General features: G+C 41.4%; 1 protein-coding gene across 9 annotated transcripts in view; it reads left to right on the forward strand.

Moving 5' to 3' along the window:
* FGFR2 (fibroblast growth factor receptor 2) overlaps positions 1-21,787 on the forward strand; it is a 490,361-nt gene that overhangs the window by 380,521 nt on the left and 88,053 nt on the right. For all 9 annotated transcript variants that reach the window (XM_044056062.1, XM_044056068.1, XM_044056067.1 and 6 more), the window contains 2 exons: positions 7,706-7,896; positions 9,876-9,998. In XM_044056062.1, the coding sequence (XP_043911997.1) occupies positions 7,706-7,896; positions 9,876-9,998 (314 nt within the window). The remainder of the gene's footprint in view (positions 1-7,705; positions 7,897-9,875; positions 9,999-21,787) is intronic.

Here is a 21,787-nt window from a genome sequence, read left to right on the forward strand (position 1 = left end):
CTCATTTTTAAAAATGGTTTGACTGATAACTTCACATTCAATCCAGGGGGATTGTCAGATCTGAATCGCATGAGCCAGAAGTTCTCTCTTCCCTCTGTATGCGTCCTTATATCTCCTCCCCTACTACTAACATTAACTGTCTCTAGAATCCTAAAGTTAAAGACATGTGAGGGGCCACACTCAAGTACATGTCTAGCTAGAGCATTACTTTTGTGTGCCATCCTAATGCTGTATAGATGTTCTCTTATACGATCCCTAAAGCTCCTGTTGGTTTTGCCAACATAGAAGGAACAACAGATGGAGCAACAGGCAAGATAGACAATATGAGTAGACATACAATTCCCATAGGCCTTCAAAAAGTGTGAACGATTAGTGACTGGATGTATAAAAATGGAATTAGTATTAATATAATTGCAAAAATTGCAATGTCCACAGCTGTGTGTCCCACAAGATGGTACAGAAAGTGATGAATTCGTAGGTATCCTGTCACATAACAATCTTTTAAGATTTTTCTTATTCCTGTACCTGAATATTGGGGTATCACCCAAAGTGTTTTTGATATGGGGATCTGCCATAAGGACCTTCCAATGGTCTCTGACTACATCCTGAATATCATGGACATCAGTAGTGTAAAAAATAGAAAAGGGGGTCTTCTGTGATGCAGTTTGTTTTGTTCGTATTGATTGATTAATATCAATATATTGCTCTGAAAAGTATGGAGTAGCAGTACCCAATCTGAGATCTGACATAGCATCAGTGCCTTTATGTATATCATATATTGTATAGCCCCGATGCAATAATCTCTGTTGCAAAGTTCTCGTATCCTGATCAAAACCAGAGTCGCTAGGATTGTACCTAGACGCCCTGGTGGCCTGTCCCTTAATAATGTTGCGGAAAACATAAGGGGGATGCATGCTCAAACGATGCAGCAGAGTGTTCATATGACAGGGTTTCCTATATACTCCTGTGTTAATCATCCCCTCAGGCAATTTTTCAACAAAAATATCTAAGAAAGAGATCTTAGTGGTTGATATTTCATGACTAAAACTCAAATATGTAGTAGATGTATTGATGGTATGAATGAAACTCAACAAATCATGGTGGTCTTCTTTCCACAAGAAAAATAAATCATCTACAAAACGCCTGTAGAATGAAACGTGTTCGATAAAGGTTGGTAAACAAAACATGTATACATATTCCCACTCTGCCATGAACAGATTGGCGTAGCTATTGGCACAAGGAGTGCCCATAGCTACGCCATCTTTCTGTAAAAAACATCTCCCTTCAAAATAAAAAATATTGTTGGAAAGTACAAGATGTAGTAACGAGGTCAATAAACTGATTTTTGAATCACTATAAGTGGACTCACGTATCAAATAACGTCTGACCATATCTATACCAACTTGATTAGGTATAACAGTAAATAAAGATTTCACATCCATGGTAACAAAGATGTAGTCAGTATCTATAAGTTGTTCTCTCAAATGTTGGTAAAGGTCTAACAAGAACTGTCGTGTATCCTTTAGAGTATGAATATTATTGTCAACAATGGGTCTCAGGTTATTTTCTATGAAGATGGACACGGGTTCTGTTGTCCATCCCCTACCTGCCACTATCGGTCTCAAAGGTGGATCCAGTGAGTCCTTATGTATTTTAGGAAGGCTGTTAATCAACGGAATAGTAGGGTTTGGTACATCTAAAAATAGAAAAAGGTCATTGTCTATCAGATTACTGTGCAGTAAGTTCAAGAGTTCTAAGTGTACTCTATGTGAATAGAAAGGAACCAAGTCTATACTTAATGACTGGTAGAATCGTTCATCACTCAACATAGAAAACATTTTAGAAACATAGTGTTCAGTGTTCATAACAACTATGCCACCTCCTTTATCAGCTGGCCTAATAGATAGATCTCCATCTCTACACAACTCTTTCAGAGCAACATTTTCTTGAAACGTGAGGTTATATCTATTAAAAGGCTTTCTAGAATCGCTGTCTCTCATTCTATACAGATCATCCTCTACTAGTTTAGAAAAAGCAGCTAGTAATGGATGGAGTTGAGGTGTAAAAGTACTAGGACGGTGAAATCTAACATGTGTAGTAGAATCACTGCTATTATCAAAAAATAACTTGAGGGATAGATTCCGGACAAAAAGTTTGAAGTCTCGTAAGGTTTCTTCAAATACACTATGTGTAGTAGGTATAAAAGATAAACCTTTTAACAGTACTGATTTCTCATGAGTTGTTAATACATGGGATGAAAGGTTGAAAACTAAGTTTTCCCCTTCCCTTTGGCTTCCCACATTCTCTTGATGCTCCTGTTCGGAGGATACTCGACAGACAGTTTCCTTTTCTGTCTCCCTCTGCTCTGAGAGCGTACCCTCCCTTCTCTTCGTTCTTCTCTGATGGGAAAAGGATGTAATAAACTAAAAGCTGCAGTGTTGTTATTATGGGGTGTAGTTGTAACAGGTTGTTTACCCAAATGTGAAATTCCTGTATCAGGTGTCCTTATTTTATTCCTTACTACTGGTTCAGAGCACCTGATATGTCCATTGTCTAAGTCATGTGATACAATGATAACATCTGATGTACAATTGGTCATATTAGTTTTGTCACAGTTATTATTATTAGCACTGACTCCATGGTTACTATTATTAAAAATAGGAGCTGATACAGCATTCTCAGGACAATCAAATTCTGATAAATTAGGAGGAATAATCTCTTGTGATTGTGGGACCCCTTGTTGTCCCATACTGTTAACTTCTGCAGAAGACACAACAGAGTTAATAGTTGCCATTGACTGAGAATGGCCTTGATTTATTTCAATGGTTCTGTTAACAACAGTCGAATGGATCTGTGCAACTGTAGGTCCAGTGGCCCTAGGCCAAGTAAAGATATTACCTAATCGAAAGTCTGTTATGTCCCGTTGCAGTTTATTCCTTTTTTGAGAGAAGAGTTTCCTCTCATATACACTAACATTGTCCAGTATGCAAGTAAACCGAGCATCTAATACAGTATGTGGATATTTATCATATAAAGCTCTCTGTCTCTCTTCAATTTGTTCCCTCAATTCTTCTTCAAGAGGAGTAAAAAAATTGTTCAGTAAATGCATATACTGCAGACTCACCTCAGTATTGAGCTGCTGCCAACGATACAGCAACTCAGGATATGTAGTGCCTGTCGTTGGCATTTTTAAGACATGAAGTCCTCTCGGTATAATCCGTCTCTGTATGCATACATCAAAATGCATGCGTTGCGTTTTCATGCGCTTTAATCTGAAGAGGTCATTTTCTATGGCTTCCAAATCGGCACATAATTCTTCCTTGTTGAAGGACGTCTCGATGGAACTAACGTCTTGTCCGTTGTCTTCATAACACGCCAGAGGATTCTGGCGTTCACGTAGACATTCTGAAAACCATTCACCAACGGTTCTAATAGTAGCAGCAACAGTTCCTTCGTTAACTGCAGCAGTTCCGTGATGAGCTGATCCAATTTCCGTGTTCCTTATAACGTACGGTAGTTCTATCGTCGCTGGTAACAAAGCTCCTTCTGCCATGGCTCCAAATGTAAAAATAACACCAAATAATCACAAGATAAATAAATAAATAACTTGGAGTAAACCGCTTCTCCAACAAAACAGTTCAAATAATGGAATAAAATAGCGGAACGGAGAAGCGGAACACAGCAGAAAGCAGCAAAATCCTTGTAAGAAAATATATGATGCAAGATGTCAATGCAGCTCAGTTCAAGTGAGGAATTGGTACTCCGTAAACAGTTAAAAGCTTTATTGATGACAATGAGTGAGCGCTTTCACCTATTACAGGCTTCTTCAGACTCAAGACAAATTATGTTAAACAATCAATGATATATATACTCTAAAACTAGCGGGAAAAGCAATCATGAGCTTCAATTGATTCTCACTTAACAATCAATAATATGGTGTTCAGATACAATAAATAAAATAACATAATAGTATAGAAGCACACAATATAAAAAATAAAAAATACAAAAGTAGTATACAAGATGCAAAGCCCTCAAAGCCTATTTAAAATCATTCTATCTAGATCTTTAAAAATATATAAAAAGTATATAAAGTACTTATGTACTAAACAAACAACCACAGAAAAAATGGAAAAATAAACAACTACCCAACCTTGACAGAATCTAGTAGTATATAAGTAAAGAATGATATTACATTCAATGTATACACAATATATCACAATAGAACATCAATATGTAAACTGTTATATGTAAGAACTGTTATGTATAAACTTTTAGTCCCCTCATTTTTAAAAATGGTTTGACTGATAACTTCACATTCAATCCAGGGGGATTGTCAGATCTGAATCGCATGATCCAGAAGTTCTCTCTTCCCTCTGTATGCGTCCTTATATCTCCTCCCCTACTACTAACATTAACTGTCTCTAGAATCCTAAAGTTAAAGACATGTGAGGGGCCACACTCAAGTACATGTCTAGCTAGAGCATTACTTTTGTGTGCCATCCTAATGCTGTATAGATGTTCTCTTATACGATCCCTAAAGCTCCTCTTGTATACTACTTTTGTATTTTTTATTTTTTATATTGTGTGCTTCTATACTATTATGTTATTTTATTTATTGTATCTGAACACCATATTATTGATTGTTAAGTGAGAATCAATTGAAGCTCATGATTGCTTTTCCCGCTAGTTTTAGAGTATATATATCATTGATTGTTTAACATAATTTGTCTTGAGTCTGAAGAAGCCTGTAATAGGTGAAAGCGCTCACTCATTGTCATCAATAAAGCTTTTAACTGTTTACGGAGTACCAATTCCTCACTTGAACTGAGCTGCATTGACATCTTGCATCATATATTTTCTTACAAGGATTTTGCTGCTTTCTGCTGTGTTCCGCTTCTCCGTTCCGCTATTTTATTCCATTATTTTTCTACTTCCTTTGACCTTCTTTGTTATGTGGTTAGGTGACAGTGTTACTTTTGCTAGGTCTCAGAAGAACAGTTGGCTAGAAGTTTAGTCTGATGAAGAATAAATCTTGCACTGCCATTTTAGATTGTGGAGATATTGCAGTTGCAAGCATTTTCTGTTGTTATTTTTCCTTTTGAAATCAAAACTCAAGTAGTAGTGTCCTTGACACCAAAATTGCAAAGTTCTTTAAATTTTCTGAAAGAGCTACTCATTCTGACAGTAAGCATACTTTAAATTGCGTTTGCATTCATTACCATATCATGTTGAATTCACTGAGTGAGTAGATGGTGTTGTAATCTCAAATTTGTGACCCTTCTGGATTGATTCACAGGTACTTGGCAGGAGCACTTGGTGTTCATTTGTGCAGTTCTGAGCTGGATGAGCCTGTGCTACTGTAGTGCATTTGCACTAAGTAGCTTAGGTGAAGCTAGCATGCAGAGGCCTGCTTCCTTGTGGGAGGTAGCAATTGTAGGTTTGAAGGAGCTACTGAAGGGGGAAGTGAGGTGGTTCATTTTCTCACCACTTGAATCTTGCCAGGGAACAGAGGGCTAATTGAGGTGGGGGGGGGGTCTTTGTTGGAATGATTTAGGCCAGGATTTCTTGGTTCCCATTCTTCTGGAATGAATGGGGCAATTGGGAAAATGTATAAGAGTTACTAGACAATGCCCTAGGATAAAAAAAAACTGCACTGACTGCTGACTCACTAATGTATTTACATTTGCAGTGACTTGCTTTGTGCTGTAGACATTACCTACTGCTGACTCAGTAATGTATTTACATTTGCAGTGACTTGCTTTGTGCTGTAGATATTACCTAGACTCCACCAGAGCTGGACTTGCTTACCCCAAGTTGTTCCAAGAACAGCAATCTCTTTACAGTAGAGAGTCAATTATCCAAATGTCAGTTATCTGAAATATTAGTTATCTGAACCAGTTTTCCAAAGTTTTTGGTTAGAAAAAAATCATAAAGTCTGAATATGTAAACATTATACGTATTTGCATGTTTTTTAAGCTTGTAGCCAGCCCGTGTGTGAAACATATTTTTTATTATCCACTGGAATCGCTAAATGGTTGAAAGTGTATTCCCTGCGTCCAGAAAAAACAAGATTTTAGAAGTTTTTTATCCATTTCAGTTATATGTTTGATTATCCAAACTCCCCTAGGTCCCAGTTAGTTTGAATAATCGACTCTCTACTGTACATTCTATTTGCAGTTTTTTTGTGGGCTGCTTTCTGTGAGCTGTTGCACATTGCTATTTCATTGGACAGTGTTTTCAGTACAGTTTACGGGTTCTCTTTGCATAATGAGCCACATATTTGCAAATCATGCAAGTTTTATTCTTAAGCAGTATTTGTTTGGATTACTTTTCATTTTCCATTAGACCTGTAACATTCACAAACATGTGCATTAGACTCATCCTTATAGATGTTTTATGCAAATCAGATTTATTCTTGTATTCCTTTATATTTCTTCATCACTTGTATCTATTTCCAGTAAACATTCCTTTTGGCAGTTCCTAAAGCCTTAGTTCACTAAAACTTGTACTCTTCTGAAAGCACGCTGTTTTACATTTGGCAGTTTTTCAATCTACACACACACTTGCCTTTCAAGGAGTTGCAATGAGTAATTTATTTTATTCCCCAGAATCACATCACTGCTTGTTATACTAATAAATCTGATGTATCAGCTTTCACCATGACTGGTTGTAGATGACCCTATAAAATCATTAGCCTGTCCTCAAAATGTTTTTATTGCAGTTATGCTAGTGATGTTAAGTTATTAACCAGATTATGTAGTTTATCCGCAGGTAAGGTGAACATAACAGGTATAATTCTGTCAGCAGTAACATTTGAAACAGTGTTTCTAGTCACACACATATTCCATGGATACATTAAAAACATATTTTGGAATGCTAGATATTTTGTTCTCCTAATTTGTAGTTAATGCTTTAAATTTGCTGCAGTTTTCCTTCCTATGGACTTCAGCTGTTATTTAACATTTGCTTCCACAATATGAATTTTCTGTCACTAGTGCCTAACAAACCAATTTTCCTAAAAGATATGGACTGCATTTGCTGCGGAGAGTGTTAGAAAATCAGCTGTCTTATTTGTCTCATCATGGTTCAATTATACATTAGTAAAAGAAGGACAAGCCTTTAACCTGTGAGACCTTTTCGGGTCGGTTTAACTTCAGAAAGTAAAAATGGATTTACAAGTCAAGACATTAAGTTCTTAGCCTTCCTCTTTCGTTGCTGTGAAGTCCAGAGTATTCATTGATTTTATAGTATAGCCACCTCTGGTATTAAACATACTGTTCAGAAGATGGGAAAGTAACAGTTCAATATGTGCTACTATAATAGAAAAAAATGGCTTCAGAAAGCAACCTGTAGTTTTAAAGTGCATAAAGCGCTTTTCGTTTAATAAAATCAAACTTCTTCAGATGCAAACATTCAAGGTACAAGTTTCAGTTAAATAAAATAAAATAAAATACCAGGAAGTGCTTTTTTTCTTTTTTTTTTTTTCTATTTTAGTTTTTTTCTATTTTAACAGTTCAATATGTGTCAGAATTTATGAACTGTACAGTGTGCCCTCAGTGTCTGTGACTGCAACAGCACTTTTAAAGTCCAGAAATTTTCAAGTACTTGCAATATTAGCCATTTATTTTTATACATTTTCTGTATGACAAATCTATATTCTTTGTTCTGGTCCATCATAACACCTTTATTTTCTGTTTCCTCTTAGGTCCATTGTATGTATTAGTTGAATATGCTGCTAAAGGAAATTTACGGGAGTACCTGCGTGCACGGCGCCCCCCTGGGATGGAGTATTCCTTTGATATTAATAGGGTACCAGAAGAACAGATGACATTCAAAGACTTAATATCCTGTACATATCAAGTAGCAAGAGGCATGGAGTATTTAGCATCACAAAAGGTGTGTTTTGTATTACTGCATTTACATAACTGTGTTGCATAAACTTTTTTTCTCATTTATTTAATAGTTTGCCATCTGCATTAGTTCACCAAATTTTATGACCATTTTCAAACATAACCAAGACTGCAACAAAAAAGATGATGGCTGTATGCATCGATAGTTTTAACTGTCTAGTTAGTCTCAGTAGCATGACTTAGTGATGTGGGAAGAAACCGCGGACACAGAAAAATATACAGACATCACAAAGGCAGTGTCTGGAGGTCATGATTGAACCCCTGGCCCAAAAATTGTTATGCAATGACATTAATTACTTTTCCACTCTGTTCCTATCTGATGCTGTTATGCTTAGTCCTTATTGATCCGTTGCATTTTTTAAAAGCTCTTTATTGTTTACTTTGTCGGACCCTTTGCCAGTGAGAAGCAACCTGCATTCCTTTCTTGCAGAAATGGTTTCAATGCCTTTGTACCGATTTCCATTTCTTCTTGACAAGAGCTGCATATGGCCTGTTCAGTTTAGAGCTGGCCTCCTGTTGCTTCAGGCAAGACCCATCTTCCTAAGGGATTAGTCTACTGTTCTCAACTCTATTGTGTCACTTCAATCCTTTTTTGAGGCACTAGACATGCAATGACATCATTGCCTGGGGTAAACACTCATACAACAGGTACTAGTGGGCTCATTCCCTCATCTTTGTTGCAGTCTATGTTCCAACACTTGGCCTGTATCAGCCAAAGCAGTAAATAAGTCTCACAGAAGGATGGGAGTTATCTGGATTTCAATATTTTCATCTCTTGCTAATCCTCTGGTTATCTGTGCAAATTCCAAACTGCAGATTTCTCAGGTGTGTGTGTGTGTGTGTGTGTGTGTGTGTGTGTGTGTGTGTGTGTGTGTGTGTGTGTGTGTGTGTCTAGCATTGCACTGTGTTGACAGGCTGTGTTTTCTCTTTAAAAGCTATGTGGGATAGTCCTGTGTTTTTTTGCCAGTTTCCATCAATTTTTATTGCACATGTAATTGCGATACAGTTAATGCATTTCTTGTGTTACAGTAAAATAGTACTACAGCTACTAAGAAAAAAAGGTTGCCAGAATCTTTTATTCCATCTCCAGGCAGATTTCAAATGTTTATTATCATCTTTATTCTTGTTGGTCTTTATGCAAACATTATTGAGAGAAAAATATTTTATTGCCCAAATACTGATGATGGACATTTGGATTAAAACAGTCTGGGAAAAGCTACTATTTATGCATTATGGTGAAAGGGAAATATTTGTATACATGATGGGAGGACAGGGTTTATGAATTTCCTTCACACTAATTTATTTTCCATGCATTAAACCTGCAAAATATTTCCATAGATTTGTATCGAGCACAGAGTTGAACGTTGGTAAAACTGCTGGCTGAAGAACCCTTATATAGTCAGCATTTGCTAGCTTAAATATAGTTTGTATGTGTTTGGATGCACTGAATTGTTACCTGCATCTGTTTTTCTTTATATTTTGAAGTTTGGAACTTGGTAGAAGTACCAGAAGCACACTGTGCCAAGCTGGTTTCCCTTGTGTGTGGTTTCTTGAGAGAGAGGAATCAAAATGAAGACACAGAGAGTAGGTAGTATACGTGTACTGAATAAACACAACGCTACAGATATGGATGAGTGATGAACTAGCTTATAATTATTAAGCAAGAGCTTGCAATTACATTGTTAATTATTAAAGATATACAATAAAAGAGCTGTAGAAGGGATGCAGGTAAAATAAGACATCTTCATGTATTCCAGCACATTTCATAAGTTCATATTTCCATTAAATGAATAAAATCCTATGTCCTATAATAGCCCTAAAAGTAACAGGATAGTGGAGATATATATAGATGTCATGTACACATTTCATTTTATGTTTCCATTTGATATCCCTTCTTATAAGCACTGAATACGTCTCTGCATTTTTCTTTTAGTTATAGTATCTTCTTTTTCATATTGTTTTTAGTGTATTCATCGAGACTTGGCAGCTAGAAATGTTCTGGTAACAGAAAATAATGTGATGAAAATTGCAGATTTTGGGCTGGCGAGAGATGTACATAATATTGATTATTATAAGAAGACAACAAATGTAAGTTGGAAAATCCAGATACTGATGAAAACTTAGTACACCTGAAGAATGAGTAAAATCAATCTAATTTTAATTTTAACCAACTGCTATGTGATTACATAATACCTGTATTACTGTCTTGGTGACTAGTTTGTTCAATTATCCATAATGTTTTGGTTTAATTACCCATGTCAGTGTCCATTGCTCATTAACTTGCAGCCAGTGAAGGTTTCTTTCTTTGTTCATTGAAACTTGAAGACTATGAACTTTATGCCCATTTCAGTTAGTAAAATGATAAAGAAATTCCCATTATTTACAACAGTGATGTGAAGGGAGCAATAAAACTACTCTATGTGACATGAATATACTGCACTTGTGCAAAGCGTAATAAAAGGTTTACCATCATTTGTACGAACGACATTCTGTCATCACGTGTGCTGCCGAAAATCAGAATGTCGTGCACAAAATGAAAAGTGTATGGGATCATCGAAGACACTTATGTGAATGCAGTAGTACTTTTGCATAAGTGTGTTCGACTATATGTACGGAGATCGCGGTACAGTGGGGGGTGGAAATTCATCCATATCCCCACTGTAGTATGATCTCGGAGTTGGAATAAGTTAGTAGCAGGGGGTGTGGGGGACACAGGGGAGCTTGCTCCCCCTGCAAATACATGATTTGTCGTATAGGAGTTTGATTTACATCAGCTGCTGTACGGCTATCACGTGATTTTTTCGGAGACAATGTCGACTCAAATGTGTCGATCATTTGGGTCGACATTGTGTAGGAGTGGAGAGTTGTGTTTCGGTGTTTATTTTAGTTATTGCGAACGGCAAATGTTTTGCCATTCGCACTAATGATAGCAAACCGTAATAAAACATGATATTGCAATCAGAGTGCATTGCATTCAGCACATGAAAAGTAACCGTATCATGTATTATGAGGTATCTATATATACCTACAGTGACAGTATAGTGCAATGTTATTACGTATTATCTTGATTATCTGTTTTATATATTTATCAAGTAAATGCATAGTGCACATGCTGTAGATTATTGAATTACAAGGTGTGACTTTAGAGGAAATGTCATTCAATCAAGAGCTCTTTTAGGGCATGCTGAGTGATCAAAGAGATTTGGGCAAGACAGCTGTCACAAGCAGTAGATACGAGACAGCTGTCACCAGCAGTAGATATTCTTTCTCTACTATTGTGTGACATCAGAGTATATATATATATATATATATATATATATATATATATATATATATATAAGTTTGGGGGGCGGGTGTAGGTGGTTTCCCCTTACAAAAAGGTTTAATGAAAGTTGTTTTGGGCTTTTTTTTTATTAATCGTCACTCTATGTGACAGTTGTTGATCAATCAATGTGAATGCAACTTCTGAGACCTTTTGCAGTGAGCATCTGATGGGATTTCCTCTTTTGATTTCTTCATCCTAGCATGGTTAAAAATGTTCTCTGACCCTTATTTTTTTTTTGGGGGGGGGGGGTATGTGTAACTACTTTTGGCACATGTCTTAATACCGTACACCAGACTAAGATGCAGCCAGCACTTGTGCTCCACAGTTCAGCCTTCATGCTGAGTAAGTATATCCTGAAGGATAGGCAAACAAACACAACAGTGAAAAAATTATACACTTTGCATGTTTAAAGGGAAAATAATGGATGTTCTTCATGTTTCACTGTTGCAGTCATCGCATTTGGGTTATTCCTGCCAGGGTAGCCCTTGGCCGGCCCAAATACCAGAGACTTAGTAATTATGCGTCTGTTGCTGTCACATGAGGACTGACGTCAGGTCGTCAGTGGTATAAAGTAAGGCAGCCAATGCCATTATTTCAGTCTTTCTTGCCATGGAGCCCGAAGCAGAAGCAGTTTGCATGAGTGCCGGTCGGCCGCTACCTGAGTTTTCATTTCCGAATTGAAGTTGAAGTCTTCTAAAGCTAAGTACCCCGTTGGGGATCCTTTTTTTCTTGCACTAATCAAAGTCAGACAAAGTTAATAATTGTCTCGCCTGTGAAAAGCAAATGCCACACGGAGACCTCCACTCTTATTGTGTCACTTGTCTAGGCCCAGACCACGACGTCCCCCGTTGTTGCTTCTGTGCTTTGTTTAACGCCAGAACTATCCATTGTCGGGCCCTTATTGTAGCCAGATATTTTCATTTACAGTCCTCAAATTCCAATATGGCTTCGGTAAGCCATCCGACAACAGATTTTCTGAAAAAATGTAAAGATAAAGACAGGGACAGACTGCAAAGGTCCAAACCTACCGATGATGCTTCTGTTAAGCTAGTCGTCAGTCCTCCGGTACTCAGTGAGGTGCTTTTGCAGTCCCTGATGCCCGATTCAGTTGATTCGCAGGCTGCTACTGAGACCCTTTCAGAGTCCAGTATGCCACAAAACTCTTCTTTGTCGAAGGATCCTGCAGTCAGTCGTCTTTACCTTGGATGGGTCTGGAGCCGCTGAGCAGCCACCAGCTTCTGAGGAAGTCGTTCACACCACCGAATCTCGACACAAACCGGCGTCTTCTTTCGCAACTTCCATTCTTTCGAAAATAACTGAGTTCCTTAGGGCCAGGGTTCAAACCACACCCAAGAAACCGACTACCCACTCTCAGGCACCTACTGTATTGCCTCAGTCTCAAATGCTTAAAATGGCAGAAGACCATATCATGCTGATCAGGAGAAACCAAGTTACCCCCTCAAAAAGGAAAAGAGATCTGTCCCCAGTAGTTTTGTCTGAACAAGAGTCAGCTGAATCTGATGCATCTGACTATGAAAACATGCAACCCCTCTCCACTAATGAGGATTCTGATGCAGAGGACTCCATTCCTTCAGCCTCTCCCCAGAGGATTTTTCCTTTGGGGAAACCCTGCATACTTTAAAGGGAGCATTTCCAATGGGAGAGTCAGGACTACCCTCAGTCTAAAAAGAGACTCAGGGAATTCCTAGACCTTCTGCAACACAGACCCTTGGCTATCCCCCCAGTCCTGGATGTGGTGGATGATGTTTTCCTTGAATCCAGCTTGACTCCTGATGCCCTCCCTCCTGCTCCCAGAAAACCAGACAGGTACTACAGAGTCCCTGACTCACATAAATATATTTTTAAAAATCCTACAGCTGACCCTGAGGTCATTTCTCAAGGACCTAAAGGGATTAAAGCAACCTCCGCTAAGAATCCCACCCCCTCAGACTGGGATTACCAAGCATTGGACAGATGGGGTAAAAAAGTATACACCTCCACCACTCTTGTTATTGGGGCACTAAATTGTCAGTTCCATATGCTTAAATTTCAGCAACATACTTTGGAACTCCTTAAACAAAAAAATGTCTATCTTTCCTGCTTGGGCAGAACCTAAAGATTTACAAGACTTAATGCATTCTGCAAGTCAAGTAGCTAAACACACTTTGCACTGTGGTTTTGATGCCCTAGAAGCTTCTTGCAGGGCAGCAGTCACTGGATCTGTCATTAGAAGACATGCATGGCTTAAGGAACAACCTCTGCCAGACCATGTCAAATCTAAATTGTTGGATGCCCCCTTGCACAATTGGCACTAAGGCAGAAGAGGTCTTAAAAAGATGGAAGAAAAAGGAAAATCTATGCAGACAATTTAAGATTTCTTACAGGTCCAGCCCCCTAGTTTCAGCAGGCATTGTCCCTCCAAGCACTGGTCCTTTCATGCTCCGAGTAAACAGGCCCAGCCTAGGCCCCATGGAAGGAACCCCCCCCCCCCCACAGACAGCAGCCTCAGGGAATGCAGAGGTCTAAGCAGTGACTACTTCCACTTCAAAACCAGGGAGTTCTAAGCCACCCCTTTATGGTAAAAACTCACATTGACCCGCCTCCTCCCAACCTCCCCTCTGCCCACCTTCTCTTGCCCCTAGGAGGAAAACTCTCCTTTCACTCAAGCACCTGGGCCACCATTACCAAGGTCCAATGAGTTCTGAACATTGTATTTCAGGGATACAAATTCTCCTTCCACACCCTTCCAACCCCAAAAGGGTTCCCAGATCTACCTCCAAATCAGTGGGCAGAGGCTCAAAAGCAAATCCATTCCCTGCGCTCTCTGAGGGCAGTGGAGCACGTTCCTGCAGAATAGATAGGCCATGGCTTCTACTCCAGATTTTTTCTGGTGCCCAAAAAAGAGGGCACCTGGCACCCCATCCATGATCTATCCATTCTAAACACCTTCCTGGTGATCCCAAAATTCAAAATGCTCACCCTCCAGCAGCTGCTACCCATGCTCTCCAGGAATGCCTGGCTAGCCACCCTGGATCTAAAAGAGGCCTACCTCCACATTCCTATCAGGGAATCAAGCAGAAAATATCTCTGCTTCAGGGTAGGATCTCAACACTTTCAGTTCTCTGCGCTTCCCTTTGGATTATCTACTGCTCCCAGAGTTTTCACAAAATGCCTGGCTCCAGCCATTGCCTTTTGCAGACAAAGAAATATTCAAATTTACCCCTACTTAGACGACTGCCTTATTCAGACAGACAGACAGAAAAAGCTGCTCAAGCACCCGGCCTTTGTAAAAAAAAAAAAAAACTACTAACTTCCCTAGGGTACACAATCAGTGAAAAGAAGTCAAAACAGGTGCCCACCCAAAGGATAATCTTCCTGGGAGCAAGTCTGGACACAGCATCCCAGATAGCATACCTTACACCAGAGAAACAATTTTCCTGTCAGCCTGTTTCTCTCATCTGGCCACTGAGCCCCAGCTTTCTGCAAGGAACATCCTGCAAGCTCTGGGGTTCATGGCATCTTGCATACTCCTCATTCCGTATGCCAGACTGCATATTAGGAAACGTCAATGGTACCTAAAGAGCCTTTGGTGTCAGCACTCTGAAGATCTGGAAACTCTTCTACCTATAATTCCTTGCCTCAGAAAAGAATTTATTTGGTGGGCAACAGCATGCTCCCACAACAAGGGACTGCATTTCTCCCCACACCCTGCCGCCTAGACCCTAATCACAGATATATCAGACTATGCGTGGGGTGCATATCTGGATGGCAGGTGCATACAGGGTCAATGGAGCTAAAAGTAAATCCCCCTGCACATCACTCTAAAAGAGATTATGGCTGTGCAGCATGGCTTGTTAGCTCTCAAACCTCTTCTCTCTCCAGGGGTTCTCCTGATCAAAACAGACAACACCACTGTGATGTGATATATCAACAAGCAGGGAGGGACTCACTCCTACCCTCTATGCAGGCTGGTCATGACCCTTTGGCTCACAGCCTCTTCCCTGCAACTACACCTGTTAGCACAATACCTACCAGGCTCTTTCAACTCCCTGGCAGACCACTTAAGCAGAAACCTTCTGGATCCACACGATTGACAGCTCAACAGAAGTACCTTCACCCTAATAACTCAGAAATGGGGAAACCCGAAGGTCAACCTCTTTGCCTCCCACACCAACCATCAGCTCAGCAAATTCTGCACCAGGAAGCATCACTGCATGGCTTGGAAAGTGGATGCCCTGTCCTTCCCCTGTGTCAGTCTATCGGTCTATGCCTTTCCTCCCCTTCCTCTCATCCCCAGGGTACTGCTCAAAATAAGGGAGGAAAAACCAAGGACCATTCTTATAGCTCCAGACTGGCCCAGACAGCACTGGTACCCCTTGCTGTGCAGCCTATCCCCACTGACTCCATAGCATCTTCCTCTGATTCCAAACCTACTTACCTAGAGGGAAGGGGAAATCTTGCATCCCCAGTTGCAGACACTCAGTTTGGCAGCTTGACTTATTCCCTAACCCCAAACCAATCTGCCATCCTCCATAAACAGGTTCTGAATGTTATCCGTGAGGCCAGATGCCCTAGCTCCAGAAAGTCTTATGCAGATAAATGGAAAAGGTTCTGCACCTGGATCCAGGCGAAGGGGGCCAACACGGCACAGCCCTCCATCCCTATCATCCTGGATTACTTAGCTGACCTACTTCACAGTGGTCTCTCTTTCTCCTCTATAAAAAAATTCATGCCTCTGCTATTTCCGCTCACTTTCCCACTGAGCAGCCACTTTTCTCACATCCTTTGATCAAACAGTTCCTCAGAGGGGTTAGCAACTTGAGGCCCCCCAGAAGGGCACCAACACCGGCTTGGGACCTTTACTTTGTCTTGGAAAAGCTCACCCTGCCTCCTTTCAAACCAGCTTCTTCTGCTGAGCTAAAATTTCTCTCCTGGAAGACAGCCTTCCTTCTGGCCATCACTTCAGCCAGAAGAGTCTCTGAACTGCAAGCACTCATGGGTCTGAAACCCTTCATCATCTTCCATGCAGACCAGGTATCCCTCAGAACTAACCCATCCTTCATGCCCAAGGTGGTGTCCAGTGTGGCTCTCAACCAGTCCATTAATTTTCCCACCTTCTTTCCTAATACCTAGAATAAGGGGGAAAGGATTCTTCACTCTCTAGATGTGCACAGACAGCGCAGACAGCTCATATATTTTCTGGACAGGACTAAATCCTTCAGAAAGTCTGATCAATTGCTGGTTAGCTTTGCAACAGGGGTAGAAGGCAAAGCCATCTCCAAGCAAACCATTTCCAAATGGATAGCACACTGCATCCATTTCTGCTACAAACAGCATGGTAAGCCTCCCCCAAGGGAGTCAGGACACACTCCACCAGAGCAGCCTCCACTTCTGCAGCTTTCCTCTGAGGAGTCCCCACCAGGAACATCCTGGAGGCTGCCACCTGGACATCTGTTCACACATTCACCAACCATTACCACCTGCCTCTCTTCTCCAAATCCAGGGCAGACTTCGCCTTTGCAGTCTTGCAGGGCATCCTAGCCAGCCCGTAGCTTCCTTGACTGCCTCCACCCATTTCCTCAGCTTTGGGAATCTACCCAAATGTGATGATTGCAACAGTGAAACACGAAGAACATGGTACAGTTGTGTACACTTACCATAAATGTAGATGTTCAAGTGTATTCACTGTTGCAGTCCTGATTTCCCACCCTCCATCCCTCTTTTTTTCTCTATCTCCTTTGGTTACCTTTCCTCCTTGTTGTTCTTCTTTCCTTACAAGGGACATTTTGGTATTTAGTTTCCACTGATGGGGTTCTTCCACCAGAACATGGCCTCCTTTGGGGGCTCCTGACATGTTAGGGCAAGAAAAACTGATCTAATGGTGTCGGCTGCCTTACTTTGTACCACTGACGACCTGATGTCAGTCCTCATGCGACAGCAACTGACGCAGAATTACTAAGTCTCTGGTATCCGGGCCGGCCAAGGGCTACCCTTGCAGGGATAACCCAAATGTGATGACTGCAACAGTGATTACACTTGAACATCTAGATTTATGGTAAGTGTACACAACTGTTCTTTTGGAGGGGCAGGTATGCTTCACAGATGATGCCGCTGCTCTGAAACAAACTCCCCATCCACATAAAACAAAGTTCTTCCCTGTCCATGTTCAAGTGCAACTTTCATCTGTGGATGGGGTACAGAATATTTACCCCAGGACTGCACCCTGTAATTTTAATGGACAGAGGCAGCCCCAAAATTACTTATCCCATGTGTGGGTTCCCTTGAATTATCTATGGTATGATCCCAGTTATTCTCATTAGAAGTAATATATAATTATCGACCATGGGATGTATAAGGCCATTTTGTAACAAAATGGGATAAGTTAATTTGAGCACAATAAGGGTAACTGGCTAGACTTAAAATGGCCTGCAAGGGTAGTTAGCCTAGCAGTTACCTATGACTTGAAGAGAACTTGAAGCTATGAGTTTGGGGGGAAGTTGTAAAATCATACTGTCAACAGCACTGAATTAAATGCAAATGGTCAAGGAAGAGAAGCCCAAGCAGCCGATGCCTACCCAGAGTAGTAGCTGGCTCATTTAAGAGCCAGTGCTGCTACGAGAACTGGTACCTCTAACTCCAAGCTGAGAGTCAGAAAAGATTCCTTCTTCTTTTATAATTCCTGAAGCAAGTGCTTTAGTCCTGTTTGACAACAAAAGCAGTATCAAAATTCCTTTCTGTACTGCCATTCAGACGTGTCAGTATGGATCTAAATGTAGGTACTGTACTACTGACCAATCAGCATCTGCCACTCATACCTCTTGCCCCTTCAGACCACTCTAGCTACACTTTTGTACTGGATTAAGTGTCCCCCCTTAGAATTCAAGTCATAATTTTAGCCAGGAATTTTGTAAATAGTGACAGACAGAAAAACTGTGATAACAATAGGGCACACACTGCTACCCCCTGTGTAGGTGAACTGCAATGAAATGGGAATTAACACCAACATTATAGGTTCATAGGTTCATACTAGGCTATCTGCCCTAGGGCATTTATAAGCCTTGCCAGAGTGTGTGTGGCTTTCACCACCCCTTAGGATGAGAATACTATACCCATTAGTTTGCTGTGCTTCTGTCCAGCAGTGACACAGAGATGATTCCCGGGATAAACCTACGATCTCCCATCCACTCGTCAAGATTTCTCTTGAACAGAGTCAGTGAGGGGCTCTGCCTCACATGGACTGGGATTCTGTTCCATAGTGTAGGGAGTCTCTGGGTGATGAATTTGTCCCTCCAGCATGTCCTATTTATATCCGTGTTGAGGTTTAAGTCTCTTGCTCTCGTGGCTCTGGTGGATTTGGATTTTTGAGGTGGAGCATGTCCATTAATTCCGGGTTGGACATGGCCTTGTATGTCAGGCACAGATCACCTCTGAGCAGACGGTATGCGACTGAATAGAGCTGGAGTTTCTTCAGTCGGGCATCGTATGACATATGTTTGAGCCCCTTTATCCTTTTGGTGAGGAACTTTGGGGTCTTTCCAACTGCTGCAGGTGTCGGGTAAGGTACATTCCAAATGGGGCGTTGTACTCAATCATTGGTCTGATAAGTGAAGAGTACAGGGGTACAATGACCTCTCCTGATCTGGATGTGAATCCCTTCATGATCAGGTGGGCAATGTAGAAGGTCTTCTTAACCACTTTGGCAATGTGAGCGTCAAAAGAGAGGTTACTGTCAACTTGGGTCCCCAGGTCCCTGATAACTTCTTCCGTGTTTAATGGATTACCACCTATGTGGTAATTAGGGGTTACCTTGTTTTTCCCAAAGGGTATGACTATACATTTTTTGGCATTTAGCTTAAGGCCATGGCTCTGGCACCAGTTATCCATTTCTATGAGACCTCTCTGGAGGATGTCTGTGTCTGATGGAGTGTCAGTTATGGTGCCCAGTTTGCAGTCATCTGCAAATTTTGTCAGCCACAATCCCCCTATGTTTGCCTGCACTTCAGGAAAATAAATGCCGAACAAGAGGGGGCCCAGGACTGAGCCCTGTGGGACACCACTCGTGACCGGCTTAGAGTCTGACATGGCACCAGCAACTCTAACCCTGTGTGTTCTGTCCTTGAGCCAGTTTGCAACCCATCTTGTGACATATGGGTTTACATCTAAGCTGTTGAGCTTTTCTATGATGCCCGAGTGGGGTATTGTGTCGAACGCTTTTGCTAGGTCAAGGTAGGCTGTGTGAACTGCCTTACCCTCATCAATGGCCTTAGTGACTGTTTCGAAAAAGTCGACCAAGTTCAAGAGGCAGGATCTGCCCTTGACAAAGTCAAATTGGGTAGGATCCAGTGTCTGTAGGTCCCCAATGTCTTTATTTATGAGTTCCATTATGATCCTCTCCATAGCTTTGCAGACAAGGCTCGTCAAGCTTATGGGGCGGTAATTTCCAGGGTCCGTAGAAGCACCGCCTTTGTGGAGTGGGACCACAGTTGCCGTATGCCATTCTTTGGGTACGTATCCTGTAGTAAGGCTAAGATTAAACAGCAGCCTTATGTGTGGGTTTAGTTCCTCATTGAGTTCCTGTAGCACACAGCCGGGACACCGTCCGTCCCATTGATGCTGTGTTTTTGCTTTAGAGAGAGCAGTTCTCACCTGGGCATCTGAGATGTTTGGGAGGCTAGGCTCTTGTGGGATAGATTTTTCTCGTTTCGGGGGGAGGGGAGGGGAGAAATTTGCACTGAACCTGTCTGCCAGTATGTTGGCAATGTCTGTGGGTTCAGTGATTTTTTATCATTTTGGACTAATTCTGAGCATATCTGGGAGTTTCCACCCAGGTTTCTAACATAGCTAAAGAAGGCCTTATGATTGTCTTTTGTGTCATTAGCGATTTTTCTCTCAAAGTTGGCCTTGGATGATTTTATGAGTGATCGTAGTTATTGCTAGTATTGATCAGAGATGCCTTCCCTTTTAGGGATTTTGCTCTGTCATGTAGTAGCTTTCTCCTCTTGTTGTAGAGTTTGTTTATGGCTGGGGTCCACCAGACCGGGCCTGCCTTTGGTGGAAAGGGTCTTGATTTTATTAGGGATTGCTTGATCCATACATTCCTGGAGGTGCTCGTAGAAGGCATTTGTAAGGGTTTCAGCAGCGTGGGTTGTGGTTTCCACTGGCTCGCGGCCTTGGAGGATACCACTCCAGTCTTAAGAAGTGTGAAGTTTGCTCTTGAGAAGTTCTTCACTCTGGTCCTTTTGCTGGGGTGGGGCGGATGTGGATCTCCAATGAGATTAATTTATGGTCTGATCTCACCAATGAGGGATATACTTATGTGTGGAGCATTTTGACCCCATGTTTGTGATGATCAGGTCTAGTATATTTTCTCTTCTTGTGGGAATGGTGACTAGTTGTTCCATAGCATTTGAGTTTATGAACTCCAGGAACCTTTGGGCTAGGGTGTTGGGGCTTGAGTAATGTTCCCAGTCTATGTTTGGGTAGTTGAAGTCACCCAATATGATGGTGTTTGGAGAGACATTCATACTCTCCAGTGTCTTCAGGAAGGCTGTGTGGGTTTCCTGAGTTTGAGAAGGTGGTCTGTAGCATGCTACAAACTGTAGGGCAGTTTTACCTATGATTAATTGCACCTGGATGGTCTCCGATGCTTCGTGCGTTGCCACTAACCTGGAGGTGTGGGTATCCTTTATGAATATGGATACTCCCCCTCCTTTTTTGGTTCAGTCAGGATTTTGGGGCCGGAACGCATGATATGAGGTATAACCTGATAGTGCTGGGGTGCTCTCAGGAGCCTTGAACCAGGTTTCAGTCACAGCACAGACATCGATGTTCTCCATACTGAGGAGAGCTTCGAGGGCGTGCATCTTGAGGTTTAGACTTCTGGCATTGAGCAGTATTACCCTTCGTTTTTCTCCATTTTTGTTTTCTAGGGTGGTAGGTTTATCATTTGAGCCTTGCCTAAAAAAGGCACTATGGGGGTGGCAAGAGCCTTTGCCAATATCCTGAAGCCCAGGGGTGACAGGTGCAAGCCGTCCCTTGCGAAGCAGCGTGGCTTGTCAAGCATGTCATCCCAGGCAGGCAGACATTGGATCCCCTTAGAATGACACCAGTAATTAAGCCAATTATTAAAGCTGATCATTTTGTCTCTGTATTGTGGCATCATTCTTGGTGAGGGTAGGATACTGCTCAGGGTCAGGGTCATACTGGCCTGGGCTACATAATCTGAGAGCTCCTCTATGTCTCTTTTCATGTAGTCCAGGGAGGTACGTCTCAGGTCGTTCACACCGGCATCGACAATGACTGAGTCATACTTGTACTTGCTGTGGAGTGACCTGAGTGCTTGTGTTATGTGGCGGATTCTAGCGCCTGACAGGCAGCTTACTGTGATCTTTTCCTTGTTCAGTCTGGTGAGTGGGACGTCAGTGTGTCTGACTATGGAGTCACCTATAACAAGTGTGTCTGGCATTGTGTTTGGCCTTAAGGGCTGTGACTGTTTAGCACACTGACTTTGAGAACTATGTGTTGCATGTCTTATGTCTTGAAGTGGCAGTTG

The sequence above is a fragment of the Protopterus annectens genome, chromosome 14.part0 (assembly GCF_019279795.1).
Source record: "Protopterus annectens isolate FY-2018-M chromosome 14.part0, PAN1.0, whole genome shotgun sequence".
Lineage (NCBI taxonomy): Eukaryota > Metazoa > Chordata > Ceratodontiformes > Protopteridae > Protopterus > Protopterus annectens.